This window comes from Lates calcarifer, linkage group LG5, assembly GCF_001640805.2.
Source record: "Lates calcarifer isolate ASB-BC8 linkage group LG5, TLL_Latcal_v3, whole genome shotgun sequence".
In the NCBI taxonomy this organism is placed as follows: Eukaryota; Metazoa; Chordata; class Actinopteri; family Centropomidae; genus Lates; species Lates calcarifer.
Genome location: NC_066837.1, coordinates 15,092,585 through 15,107,768, shown reverse-complemented (window position 1 = coordinate 15,107,768; position 15,184 = coordinate 15,092,585). Strand labels below are relative to the sequence as shown.

The 15,184-nt window shown below is 41.8% G+C and overlaps 1 protein-coding gene across 1 annotated transcript in view; it reads left to right on the top strand.

Annotated features, from left to right (window-relative positions):
* tbc1d1 (TBC1 (tre-2/USP6, BUB2, cdc16) domain family, member 1) overlaps positions 1-15,184 on the top strand; it is a 46,473-nt gene that overhangs the window by 24,050 nt on the left and 7,239 nt on the right. The window contains 10 exon segments of the mRNA XM_018695720.2: positions 19-132; positions 358-471; positions 739-872; positions 6,752-6,952; positions 10,472-10,530; positions 10,532-10,634; positions 12,587-12,745; positions 14,790-14,836; positions 14,838-14,891; positions 15,026-15,169. Coding sequence (XP_018551236.2) covers positions 19-132; positions 358-471; positions 739-872; positions 6,752-6,952; positions 10,472-10,530; positions 10,532-10,634; positions 12,587-12,745; positions 14,790-14,836; positions 14,838-14,891; positions 15,026-15,169 — 1,129 coding nt within the window.

Here is a 15,184-nt window from a genome sequence, read left to right as displayed (position 1 = left end):
ATTTGCACTGATTCTCAGACATGCCCCAACTGACTCCACCCTTCCTCCTGTTCCTCCCTGCCCTTCATCTCCCTCTCCTCTGCTCCCTCATCATCCTTCCTCCCCTTCTTCTGGAGCGCGGCTCAAAAGAAGGTGAGAATCCTGCACTGGTTCTCTGTTCAGCCTATGCAGCATCTCTCAGTTTTCTCTGTTATGTCATGTGCATTGATGTTTGTTCAAAACCTCAGATAAGCATTAAATGCGACTAACCACTGGCTGCTCATTTCTCCCATGCAAAATGTGTCTGTGTGAACATGGCCTAAGTTCCTCTTTTCATGTGTTCTGCCTCCTTTTTTCACCTCCATCTCTCCATCTCAGTCCTCTGGGTGGTCTGCGTGCTCGTCTCCACTCCTCCTCCTCTGTCCCTAATTTTCTGAAATTTCCATTTCTGGCCCCTCTCCAAGAGAATGATTGTCCTGAGCCAAAGAGCAGGTACATACACATGTACACCAGGCAATCATGCCATGCTAATGTGTCCAGCATAAAATTAATTTGTGTTCCTTTTTCACAGATTTCTTAAACTCATTTAATGTCTCTGTTTTTTGATATATACATGTAGGCATACAGCATAGTATGACCTGTTTATTGAGTATTTATCAGGGCACCCATAACCTCCTCTGTGTGTGTGTGTGTGTGTGTGTGTGTGTGTGTGTGTGTGTGTGTGTGTGTCTGTGTGTCTGTGTGTGTTTGTGTTTTCAGTGATGTAGCGGCTCTTTCTACACCAAGTGCTGCATGTGGAGTAGGAGAAAGCCCTCTGCGCAGTCACCGCCATTCATGGAGGCAGCAGATCTTTCTACGGGTCGCTACACCTCAGAAGAACACAGACACCAATGGTAAGAATACACAGAATACAGAATACATTATTCTCACAAATTAAATGATCTTCATAGAAGGTTCCCGGTAAAGACTAGCCAGTGGTTCTTGTAGTAACACATTGCCTTTGACATTGTCTGCCATTGTCATTCCTAAAGAAAGTTCAGGCTTTAATCACATGCATCACATGTCTAGTTGTCGGTCAATGATCTGACAGTTTGGTCAGTTACAAAGAAAAGTATAGTCCTTATAAAAGTAAGTTTCCTTGAATTAAACCTGGTGATGGGTCCCCACAAAGTATTTTATGTATTATACGTCAAAGAAAGGCAAATCAAACTGCCATAATGTTCAAGTGCGCCAACACAAAGAAAAGCCAGAGCTCACAGGAGAGGGGATGTTGATTTAAAGATGTGCTGCACTGAAGAATCCGATAACATCTGTCCATATTTACACTGGTTTTGAGGTTGAAGTTTTGTGTTACTAAGACAACAAAAATGCATATCCAATTACAACACAGTTACTTACGTGCTGGAAAGAGGATTGTACCACAGGTTGTCTCACAATAAAACCTGGCACGATATAAACTTATAAAACTGTACGTTATGTCTATTTAAAATGTACTGGGAGGACAAGAGTCGGTAACATTAGCCTAAATGGGATGATGCATCAAATATAAAATTTACATTTCAGCAGATTTGTAGGCAAAAATATTTTCAAATGATACAAATCTGATATTTTTATCCCATGTACTTTTGTTTATATATTAGTAGTCTTTCTTTTGTACTAAGATAGTGTATGGAGCAAATGAAGGGACTGGACAGTCTTTTACACACCAGACTATTCAGGAACAAAAAGACTAATCTTACTACAAAGCTGAAAACAAACACGCTTTTGCTTCCTGTAACAGAATGTGGCCCATCTCTTTTAGATCACTTGCCAAAATAACAAAAATACCAGCTTTGTTCTCTTGGTGAGTGTAAGCGTGTCTGTGTGTGTACAAGAGCTCTGACAGGTGATACACTAGGATTACTCTTAATGCTCCAGTTGGAAAGTTCAACATGTCTTCTTCTAAGGAAGAAGGCAGTTCTAGGTCAAGACACTCGTGTAAACACCTTTGTGCTCATATGCGTACATGCGTACCTCATATCTTCCCAAAGTAAAGAACATGAGGGAGACACCTCACATCTCCTTCATCACCTGTGACATTATTGAACACCCACATCAGGTGTCCACACGTTGGCAGTAGTGTAGTGACAAAGCTTTTCCACTTAGTGTCACTCTTTCATTTAACGTTGTACTGTAGTTCTTTCTCTCCTATATGAACTTAATTATCACCTCCCTCTTTAGCAGTTTTTCACATGAGTTTTTAATATGCTGATAGTCACTTCTTGGTTTATATTTAAAAATAGAAATCATGAATAAAACAGCTTTTTTTCTGGTGTTTCAGAGCATCTTGTTAAAATATTCATCCAAAAAAAAGGGCCGGGGGGGGGGTTCCGGGGGGGTGTCAACAATTGAAACTCCTGTGCTACCATCATAGCTGGAAGCTCTCTTACAGTGTCTGAACTAAAGACTAAAGACTGACATGTACATTAGCTGCCTTGGCACCTTGTGCTTGTTGCTTGGAGCTTTGGAATTTTGCATTACTACATGTGCTTACATTACTCTCTCTCATGTTATCAGTTGATTTTTGTCCAAAGGGCAAATGTTTGGCAAGGAAGATGGGCCTGAAATTAGAAACAAATTTGAGGAAAAGCTTAATGCCCAGAGCGAGTAAAAATAATCAAAGTAGCTCTGCCTACAGATTGACAGCCCTGTCAAAAATTGTCAAATATTGCAGAGATGTGAGGGATACAAGTAGCAAATGGTGTTTAACACATAGTGAAATACTGTTTGAGCCACAGATAACAAAAGTCAATCACCAGTCTGATCTCTGTATATGTCCACACAACAGTGTGTGTGTATTTGCCTGTGCAGACATGGGAATCATGTTTGTGCTTGCATGTCCTCGGATCCTGCATTTTGGTAATTATATGTACTGTGTGTGTGTGTGTGTGTGTGTGTGTGTGTGTGCATGACAGACGTGTTGACAGTTGAGATAGTGAGGTTGGTCACACCCCCTGTATGAGAGCAAACACAATAAGAAAACAGACTTTATCATACTCATGTTTTGTGTATTTACAGTTTGTTTAAGTGACAGTGAAACCCTGATCCCAACCAACAAATGTTTTCATTATCGATTGATCCATCAGTTAATTCTTGATTGATTAATTAATCATTTGGTCCATAAAATGCCAAAGATAGTGAAAAATGTGTCAGTTCCCCAGAGCACAGATTGACATATTCAGGTCTGTCCAAACAACCATCTGCAACCTGAAGATACTTAGTTTCCAGTGATGTCAAACAGAAAAGAGCAGCAAATCCTGCCACAACTGAAAACAAAAGTCCTAAATCATAGATGTCATAGAGTCCTAAATTCTATTGTGTTCATTCAAGGCAGATGACATTTTAGTGTGATAGTTTGTTGTGTCATGGTAGATATATCCCAGTAAGTTTCTCAGTATAGTTTAGAGTGGTAATCTGTGTTCTGTTTTTTTTTTTAGTTAGTTAGTTAGTTTGTTTGTCCCCCCGTATTTAGTGATGCAGAATTGCAGAAACAATTTAAGCAGAAACAATTCTGCATTATTTGTCTGTCAGAACTGCATGAATGCCAGAAACACCACATCATGGGGCGGCTGTGGCTTAGGAGGTAGAGCAGTCGTCCACCAATCAGAAGGTCGGTGGTTCGATTCCCGGCTCCTCCAGTCTGCATGCCGAAGTATCCTTGGGCAAGATACTGAACCCCAAATTGCCTCCGATGTGTGTGTTTCACATCGGTGTGTGAATGTGTGTGAATGTGTTTAGAAAGCACATTAAATATAGAATATGTGCTGTATGAATGTGTGTGAATGGGGTGAATGTGATCTGTAGTATAAAGCGCTTTGAGTGGTCGAAAAGACTAGAAAAGCGCTATATAAGTACAGTCCATATGATGCATGTCATTTAATGGTCCTTGCCCATTTGAAATGTGTCACAATGTGGAAGGTCAGGAGTGCACAGCAAACAAAGCACAATACACATAGAGCATAATAGCTCAGTATATGCTGATGGCCTGGATTAAGGAGATTTTAGGGGTTATTTCAGGTACTGTCACCGGAGTAGAGAAGCATAGGCACAATAGCAAGGATACGCCAAGGGAGAACAAGTGTCAACTGGCATCGAATCTGAAAAGTAAACAGTGGCACTGTCTGTCACGGAGTGGTGGATCCACCTGCACTGAGACGGGCCACGCCAAAAATAATAGGAATTGTTGTTTTGATACAGGTCTTGCGATGCCAGTGTTTGCTTGAACATCTAATCTGCCTGATACTGTACACTTTTATTCTGCCTAATGGGACTGACTTCTGTAGCTGCAGCTGCAGGTGTAATTTTGTCCAGAAGAATAAGTTAAATAACAGACACAGGATAAGAAAGAATATTAACTTTGATGTGCCATCACTAAATTACACTTACAAAGGCAACTGTACAAATGAAGCTCTTAAAGAAGTCTCCAAAATCATGAGTGGGCCAGCCCCAAGAAAAATGCATTAGCAAGGAGGTTATGTGGTGTCGGTCAGTCACTGCACTGCTGTCTGCTACTGTGTGTTTTTTATGCTACCACTGAGAGGTGCCAAAGCCCTAAAATGTCCAAATCCTACACATAGAGGCTTTAAGATCCACAAACATTTCCACACAGTTCAATCAACACCTCTCTGATGCAGGCTCAACAACCACTGGGCATTAAAACCTTCACAAAGGCTGTATGTTTTTTTGTTTTTTTTTTACAGAAGTAATGGTAATTACGGTATATAGCGCCGTAAGGCATTCCCATCAATTTGTTCACTCCAGTACACACCCCTCTAGATTGTGTGTTTGAGTCTAATAAATGCAACAAGAATGTGGGAGTAATGTGACCTTTTTATTCACCTTCCCACTGAATGTGTTGTTCATAAGGGATCAGTTAGGTTTAGGCCTGTCATTGTACATTAAAATTCCTTTTCAAGTGTAACAGCTAAACAGCAGGTAAAACCTCTTTCCTCATCTGCACCTGAAGTTTATTTTGACAGTCAACTGCTATGAGGTAAAGGGAAAAACAGTGCTTTTAGCGGGTCAGTGTGACGGGCTTTGTGCTGTGCTGAATGCAGTGCTAAGTTGGGTTTGGACTTGGGCGTGTATTTATGTGTGTGCTTACATACATGAGGTCATGGGTGTGTCGAGCGTGTGTTTGTGTGAGTGTGTGTTTGAGGGGGTGGCGGTGTCTCAAGGTCATGTTGACAGTCCATACACAGACAGCGCCAGAGGAAAGCGCCAGCCTTGTTGACCCACTTTGCATGTTGTGCATTTATGTGTGTGTGTGTGTGTGCGTGTATGTGTGTAGAAGTAGTGTGTGTGCTGGGACTTGGTTCTGGCCAAGCTGGAGTGTTTACTGAGGGAGTGGATCGTGCCACTTTGTGCAAGAGGGTGTGTGTGTGTGTGGTTATTTTGATGTTAAGACATGGTTTTAGCATGTAGATGAAGCATATCCAGCACTGTAGCAGGTTAAGGTTATGTTGGGACAGGGGGCTAGTGAATTTATGTAGTCAGTGGAGATCCACTCCTAGGATAGCAGGATAAGTTTGTGTGCGTGTGTTCAAGTGTGTGTGTGTGTGTGTGTGTGTGTGTGCGTGCGTGCGTATGCATTTTTCACACCTAAAAGCTAACTCTTCAGCTATGTTCTGTTGAAGCATTGTGGCAGTCTGTGTTTGTCTAACAAATACACTACTCTGTTAAGTGAGTTCACCTTTTCTGTGTATGTGTGCTTCAGATACACATGTGTCTGATTTGTCTCTTCACGTCTCTTATAAGTTAAGAACCATATGTTTGTATAGTGACTGAACTGTGTTTCAGCACGCCTTAGAGAGTCTCCCTGACAGTCACAAAGGCACACATTAATGTTAACGTCATCTGGCACAAAGGACACCATTGTCATTGTGTGTGTGTGCATGTGCGTCTGTGTCTGTAATATGTTGATATGCAGTATGTAGGTTTATATTTATCTTACGTAACATAGCATTTAGCTTACATATTTTTAACCTTTCCATAGAAGATGTTTTTGGAAAGATAGCATCAAACTTACATACCTAAGCCCCGCTAAGGTGTGTGTGTGTGCATGTGCATGCGTGCGTGTGTGTGTGTGTTAGAGATTAACCTCAATTGTGATGTTCCTACGAACTGAAAGAGAGGCAAGTGCTATCTGGATAGTTGTTATGTCCTTTCTCTAAACAACACAGGGTATTTTGAGGTTTGGGATCCACCCTGTACTTTGGGGTGGAGTCACACAAACACTTTTTTTTTTTTTTACTGTGTGTGCGTTGCACCCAAGTGTGTCAAGTGTATCTATGTTTAGCATTTTTATTTTTATTTTGCATGAGTGTCCGAGGGATTGGCAGAGAGAGAAGAAGGAGGTCAGTCAGCCTCTCTCCAGTTTTACTTTGGCTGATGAGTTCTGATCTCAGATCTGCCATTGGATTCTGGATTTTTCCTGTTTCTCACTGTGTTCATACCTATAAAAGAAATAAAGCATTGATAAAAATGTTGACAAATCACTCAGAAAATCGATTTTTTTTCCCCATCCCCATGACCCCTCTCCCCTTGGTGTTTATGGCGTAATAAATGTGAGGATTTTGTCATTTTAAAAAGTGAGTATTTTATCTGTGTTGTTAATCACTTTCTTATTATCTCTGTTGTTGTGCCTGTATCTTCTCATTTTCCGCCACAAGGGACACCTAATTTATTCTAATCTGGCCTGATCTAATGTAATGGAACCTCACGTGTCTCTCAGAGCGCGGGGATTCCTGTATAGACGGAGGTCGAGTCTGCGTGGGCCAGGTGGGAGTTGGAGGAAGTGGAGACACGTCCATGAGGGCGGTGCCTGAGGAGAGGACGAAAAGGAGCAAAGAGGAGCTGAGGGAGCTGTGGAGGAAGGCCATCCTGCAGCAGATCCTGCTGCAGAGGATGGAGAGGGAGAACCAGAAACTGCAGGGTGAGTTGGATATATGATGAGCTGTGAAACACATATACAGACTTAGACTTACTTACAAACAAAAGGTCTCATCATATTTATGCACACATCCTCAAACATTACTCAGAGAACATAAGTGGAAATAAGCTTCACTAGAATGAGCAATATGCATGCAATGTCGCATTGTAATTAGCATTAATGCAAACACTGCTATGCATGGTGTGGTGAAAATGCCCATCCCATTATGCAGCAGCCAATGTGTGCTGTGAACTACAGACTTGAATGACACATAATACATAATAAAAGTCACTTCAAATATTCCTGTACTCTAAAAAGAGTTTTTTTCACTGTCTGCACGACAACAACAACAACAACAGCTGCCAGCATTGTTTCATTAAGCACTTGGATATTGCTGTTTAATAACATGATGACTTGGTTTCTTCAAAAGCTAAATGGCAAGTCTGTCCTCATCTGTGGCAACATGCCTTTCCACATGCACGCGCGCACACACACACACACACACACACACACACACACACACACACACACACACACAGGTTAGTTAATCTGGGGTCACACCTGTTTTTCCGTCTTTTGACTGTTTAAACCCACCACAAATGAACAGGTTATATAACATATAGTTGTGTGTGTGTGTGTGTGTGCGTGCGTGCGCACGCATGTTTTTCTGGTTGACATATCTAAGGATGTGGACACCGCCTCTTTCCTGACCTAGTTGGCACATATCAACACACACCTAACTGTGCTTCCCACCCCTAACTACCTGCACTGTATTCAAACCATTAATTTTCACACACGCAACACTCTAGCCATCACACAGATAGACGTGATGCCTGTATAGCAGGGTGTGGATGGCAAAAATATGGGTCAATATTGATGTAGGAAAATCAAGTCAGAACAGCGCCCTTGCTTTATTCAGCCTCACGCGCACACACACACACCCCTAGACGGGGACACACTGTTGCTGTACTCATTCCCATCTCCAGCGTGTGGCAGCTTTTTTGGATGTTTAATTGTGTTTTATTCCTCCCACTGGGTGTGCTCCGCCTTTCTATCCGTTATTTGTCTGGGTGGAGCCCAACTCTCCGTCTTCCATTCTATCAGTTTATCTCTCACTGTTGAAAGTAACTTTGAGAGTAAGTGTGTGTGCGCGGGCGCACGCTTCCATCAGCATGTGTGTATCTTTGTCAGCTCCAGGGTGGGGTATCCTGTCCCGTTGTGTGTTAATCGTGGGCGGCGGTGTTCCGGCGGCAGAAAGGGAGAGAAATGGAGAGAGGGAGGCAAGGAGAGATTGTTGGAGCGGAGAGATCGAGTGCTCAGCTGGGCCACAGCCAATGAGCGAGTCCTGATGGACGAGACTCTGCCTGCTCCAGACAGCTGATAAGACAGACAGGCAGCGCCACAGCCTCTCCAGCAGCATCTATTCTTACTCTGGGTGTGTCCACTCTCTGCCCTGTCCAAGTTTTCCTCCTTTATTATCCAGGATACGCCTTCCAGGTCACTCCCGCTACTTTTCTGTCTTAGATTGCTGTGGCCATGAATTACTGCGCTTCATAAAAAGCATTCAGACCTCTCGAGATCTTCTCAGTTTTATCTTGTGCCAAGTTATTTTAAAAGGTGTTTAATCTGGAGTTATTCTATGAAAATTACTCTACTTTTGAAAGACATTGAATTTATATATTCTCAATTTCTTCATTAAAGCTGTGGTGTTATTAAAATTGCTCCAGTTCACTTTTTGAGAATTTTTTCACCAAAATGGCCCCCGTTGGCTACCCACCGAATTTCCCCCGTTTCCTGGAAGGTATTAGCACAGGTTGGAACTGGAAGTGGACTGCTGTCTCCATCCAGTCCCGTAGTGACGATATTATTCTCTCCAGCTCTGCCAAGTTGCAGCTGGTCACTGGGTGGACACCACACATGAGCGGAAAGGGTGGGGACGTCCACAAGGGGGAAGGAGGGAGAGAAGGGAGAGGGAGAGCGTGGTTGACGGATGAGACAAATGTGGGATTGACTGAGAAGAAGAGAGCTGAGTGTTGGCAGAAAAGAGAAAGAGAAGAAGAGATGGTCTGTGGGTGAAGAGATTAGAGGAGGGAGAGAGGAAGGGTGTTGTCAAAAAGAGAGGAACAGATGAGGGGCGCTGGGTGTGTCCTCACCTTCTTTGATCACTGGTGTCAACATGTTGTAACGGAATTCACAGTTTGCGTGTTTGTGTGTAGTTTGTAAGATCTATTAATCTGAAAGTCCAGAGAGGGGTTTCCACGTGCAACTGGAGACTTAGTCAATAAACATAATATGTCCAGAGGGTCTCTCTGACTTTCCTTGATTTAATCTCTGCCCGTGGGTCATTACACTATGTCAGATTACAGTATGATTGGATCTAATAAAAACTGGTGTGTTACATGTCAAACAACTAGAAACACTAGCATTCAAGCTGAGTGATTCACTGTGAACTGCAGCCACAGGATGTTGTGGAGGGTCAGCTGCGGCCCTGTGTTCCTTTATGGAAAAAGCCATCTGATGCTATGAACACAGACCTGTTGACATTAAAGCGGCTCCACTCCAATTTTTTATAATGATAACATATCAAATGACGATGAGCCTCATGATGAACCTGCCAAGAATTATCACTTGAATCTGTAGGTCCCATAGGCTTTACAGAGCTTTTTCAGAGAGTTTCAGTTTTAGTTCACCCTCACTGTTCTCATAGTATTGTTATTCAGCTGCAGCAGGCAGCTGTTTTCAGAGAAAAATCTCTAAAATTCAACCGTAAACGACCTTCTCAGCGCCAAACATCAGACACAGTTAACAAACACCTTGTGAATGTGATGTCAAAGACAAGTGAGACACAACTGTGGCCATACACAAAACAATGTCACCTAACTGTTTAAATTTGCCACATAAGGCGATGACATGTCATTGTTGTGTTCACAACTTGTTTGTGACTGACTAAAAGGTATTGCAGTTGTTAAAAAAAAAAAAAAGTGGTTAAGCGCAGTGTTTAACCAGTAGTACTGCTCCTGTGGTTATTTTTGTCACATTCTTACTACACTTAACTACACTGCCTTTTTTCTCTCAAATTGATCTCACATCATAAAACTCTCTGTTGTAGATGATGTACATGACTCGTGTGATACATCTGATCAGTCCTGTTTATCTAAAAGTAAACATTTTATTTGGTAAATCTGTACTGATCTCTTCCTCCGACGATGAGGTGGTTGTTGAATAAGTTTCGGCTATAAACCGGTAAAGTCATAGTCACATTTTCTCCTCTACGCTGTTCTTACTGTTATGACCTGTTAGCTTGCCACATAAAAGAGTGTGCGGAACTCAGAATCAGTAATGTATGAAAGTGCATCAGTGCAGCAGCTGATGTGAGGTGCACATTCTCAGTGTTAAATGCAAACCGAAAGAATGCTTACAGCGAAAGCACAGCTGCAGTTAACACATATGCACATCACACGACCAAGAACAAGGAAGCTGTGAAATTAAGGACATGTATTGTCTGTGTTTTTGTGTTTGTAGCCTCAGAGAGCGACCTGCAGAACAAGCGTCTGAAGCTGGACTACGAGGAAATCACTCCGATGTCTGAAGGAGGTCACTGTGGTGTGGGAGAAGATGCTGGGAACTCCTGGGAGAGCAAAGATCAAATTTGACGCGGAGACCATACACGCTGCTGTTGCACAAGGTACATATTTGGCTCCGCAAATGCATGTATCAGTGCCTCTTGGAAATGTTTGTTCTTTTTCAAAATCACCAGGTATTTGCAAATATTGACCAGAGCTTAATGTATAAAGCTCCAACACTGAAAACATGTATTGTAACCTCTTTCCTTATCATCAGCCTCGGCCTGAGCTGTTTTCCCAAATGCAGCAAAAAGAGAGGGCATGAATTCCATGAAGTCTTTCTACTTCAGTGTTTCGCAGTGAAGTTGGTGTTTTCCTCCAACAACGTCTCCCTCAGTGTCTCTCACTGTCAGGGCTCTCTGTTCTGTGCATTCTGTGGTAACAGCATGTTCTGCACAGAGGACAGGAAGGTCGAATCCTCTGCTCCCAGTCTCGAACATGACAGGAGAGATCTAAAGTCTAGAATACACAGGGACGCACAGAAGTGATACTGCCCAATGAAAATAGCTGTGTTACAACCTTGAGAAGTAACCACATGAGGTATGGTGGCACAGGCTGATGGCATCAAATTAAAATTCTGTCCACACCATCTGATAGGAGGACCAGAGTAAAGTTGCAAGGCCTCATGTTAAAACATCCTCCTCCTTTGATCGTTTACGTGTTGAGAGTTTGATGGTTTTAATCAGGATCTTAATTACATTAGGGTCTTAAAAAAGCTGAGAACACTTTCCCATTGAAGAGAATGGGATTCCTCTAACTTTCATTCTTCCTCTCTTATTACAACCTCTATGATGCTCTTGAGCAAGGCCTTTAAACTATTAGATTGACATTTTGGGAAACAGGCTCATCTGCTTTCTGGTGGAGATTTTAATACCACTGTCAGGTGGCCTTCTATTTATGACAAAAAAGAGTGAGTCAACTCATGGTCTTCCTCATTGATGCATCATTCTGCTGTTTGGCTAAGCTAACTGGCTACAGTATGTATTTAGTGTCATATTTATCACAAAGACATGAAAATGGAGTCCATTTTGTCTCAAATACTCCACCAGAAAGCAAATAAGTGCATTTCCAAAAATGCTGAACTTTGGCTTAACCCCGAGCTGCTGTTGTTGTGAGGCTGCTCAGCGACCAGTACATCAGATTGCGGTTGTTTTGGGTGGATTTCAGGTGTGAATGTACATAAACGAGTGTGAACAGGGTGTTCCTGAACTACAGAGTATTGCTGAGAGCGAAACCTACCAGGATAGATCAAGGTTAGAAAAATCTATTTCCATGGTTAAATTCGGTCTCCTATTTACCAAAATAAACAGAATCTTATTTGATCTGAAAAGTGCACGTCATTGATTTTGTGGTGCACCAGATCAAGAATCAAGAATCAAGAATTCTTTATGATCATTATGCATACACATAACGAAATTTTGATTAGTAGCTTTCGACTTAAGAAAAATGCAGACAAAGACACAATACTTGAAAATATACAGACACAAAAAACAACCATAGACACACTATACATATGTACATTAAAATAAAAATAAGGTAAGAATAAAATAAAATAAAATAGAATCCATGGAATCCACAGGATTAAAAAAATTCAGAAGTCAAAATACAGAATCCTTGTTACAGGGGAAATTGTTTCATTTGTGGTAAATATTGTAAACTTATTGTTCACTTATTTGTCTACTTCATTTAGAATATTTTCCACAGATACAGGTTCCCTTGAGAATGAATCTCAATGGAAGATATTGCAAAAGATACTGAAACATTTCCAAACAGCTATCCATCTGTCACTAACTACTAACTAATTACTCGGCTGGCTCCTCTGAGTAGTCTCCTCAATCTCCAAACATTCACCACATGTTCAACTGATGATGTCACATCACCTCAGGTTTTGCATGTAACTGTGTGTGTAACTGGCACATTCTTTGATAAGTCAAAAATATGAGAAACCTGTTTTTGAGATAGTCAAACTACCCCACCCAACCCCACTCCTTCATCTCTTGTTCGTCTCCGACAGGCGTCCCGAGGCAGCATCGAGGCGAGATCTGGAAGTTTCTCTCTGAACAGTACCTGCTCAGGCAGACTGTTCCGTCCCGACCTCCTGCCAACCACACTCCATACAAAGAGCTGCTGAAACAGCTCACCTCGCAGCAACACGCCATCCTCATAGACCTGGGTAATACACACACGCACAGAAAATATTTGTGCTAATATTCAAATGCTTGATTTTATAGTTGTTCTGCTACATGGAAAGAAGACTGAAACATAATCAAATGTACACCCTGTCCACAAACACACTAATTTTCCTCTCACTTCTGTGTGTATCTATGTCATTTTGGTACATACACATACATACATCATAGATTTTACAGACTACAAAAAGGCACTGGATTCAGTTTCCTCTTGAAAAAGGGCCTTAGAAGGTATTAAGAAGTCTTAAATTTGTGTTGAATAGTTTTGAATGTAGTTTTTTTTGCTGGCGTAGACAGTAACACATGCTATAACTTGTTTTTGTATCTGATTGCGGGCTGTCAGGAGACATTTTATATCTAGAAACCACAAGTGAGATTCTTGTGACAATAGATTGAATGCAGAGTTTCTGTGAGCCCCATCACGCCTGCAGCAAACACTGTCACTACTGCTGCTACAGTAGCTAGGATGCTCGTTGTTTCATAATGGGCATGTGCAGAATTTTTTTCACTGGTTAATCTCTGCACTTCACAATCTGGGTCTAGGTTACCTTGAAGGATAATTGATTCTAATATGAATTATGGTTATATATAGCTGGGAAGTTCACTCAGACTCAGGATGATCTTGGGGAGTCAAAAATGTGATATAAATGTCAATATATTCATGTACTTAACATATAATTGTAGGTCCTACTGGTTTCCCATCATTCTTTGAAAAACATGACCGTGAAAAAGATATTAAATTGCATTTAATGTGGTATTAAATTTGGTGAACATTGGAGAAACCCTGTATACAGAGTACTTTACAATGTTTAGACCTCATTTTAACACTTTCACCCTCAAATGTTCCCAACACCTCCCACCCAAAAACCCACATATATTCATACACACACAGTTACTACACCCCACCCACATTAACACCCACATACCCACACATCTATCCCTGTAACACTTAACTTCTTGCGTTTTTTGCTGTTAACCTTGTGTCCTCTCTCAGTCAGTTTATTCACTCTACATCAGATAGGGTGGGGACGGCGGTAATAGCACATACAGTGATGATTATGGCTGAAGGTGTTGAGCGCTGTACAATACAAGCGCACATAGTGTTTATGATCCTGATGCAACAGAGAGGTTTTGTAGGTAGAAGATGCATGCCAACTCGAGGCCGAATGTTTCATGTAAAAGCAAAACGAGCAGACTTTAAGTGAGTTAATGTCAGTTAAACAAGAGGAACGAGGTTTAGAATTTAGGCTTGTTAAGTTCAGCACTCCCACACCTTATATTCAGCACACACAACAGATGTACACACGCCCTTTCCTTCAGGCAGGGGAGGGAGTCGTGGCATTGTGTTCACAAACATAGAGCCCCCCACAGCACATTCCACGCATACACCCTCACATGGCCATCATTGTCTTCTCCAAAGTCTTGCTGTCACACACTGTAAGTCAAGAATCTCAGTCCCAAAACACACACACCTGCCTATTACCAGCCTGTCCACGCTAAGAATGTTCTTTTACTGATCCCAGGCCCTCATTATGTTGTCATTTTTTAAAAGCACATGTCGCATCTGCTGTTACACGTTAAGCCTCTGAGGGAGGGTATGAAGTCCTTTTTAGTAAAAACCACGTTCATGCATGTTTTAATGAACATGTTTGTAAGCATGACGGTCTGGAATGGGTTGCCACATGCTCATGCACTGAGCTCCTTTTTTTGGTTTTGTTTTGTTTAACATCAACAGCAAAGTGTGAAGTTTAGCATCCCCAGGCGAAGGTTCAGCAGAGTGTATGCTTCGTTCAGACACGTGTACACACCCAGAGGCTTTTGGTCTCTTATTGTAGTTCACTCAGATTCTTTCCAGGAGTATGTCAGACAAAATCAAGTAAATCAAATGTATTAGAACTGTGTTATTGTGCTATATAGATGTATATCAGGATGATCTCAGATATCAAATAGGTAGTATTCTGTACTAAATATAAATGTTCCAGATGTTTTCCAATGTAAATAGTGTCTCAATTTTTTCTTCCACCCCAGGTCGCACTTTTCCCACTCATCCATATTTCCAAGCCCAGCTGGGAGCAGGGGCAGCTGTCTCTGTATAACTTACTGAAAGCCTACTCCCTGCTGGACCCTGAGGTATCATTTAATTCTTCTCTCTTGCTCTCTTTCATTCACTTTCTTTTTGGGTGTCCTTCTCTCCCTCTCTTGATGAACTAAACTGTCAACTGTCCTTTGGGCAGATTTCAAGTTTGTTATTGTTGTCATTGTAGGTGGGCTACTGCCAGGGCCTGTCCTTCATTGCAGGAGTCCTGCTGTTACACATGGGGGAAGAGGACGCCTTCAACATGCTCAAATTTCTAATGTATGACGTTGGGCTTCGTAAACAGTACAGACCTGACATGATTATCCTGCAGGTAAAATGTGCACAC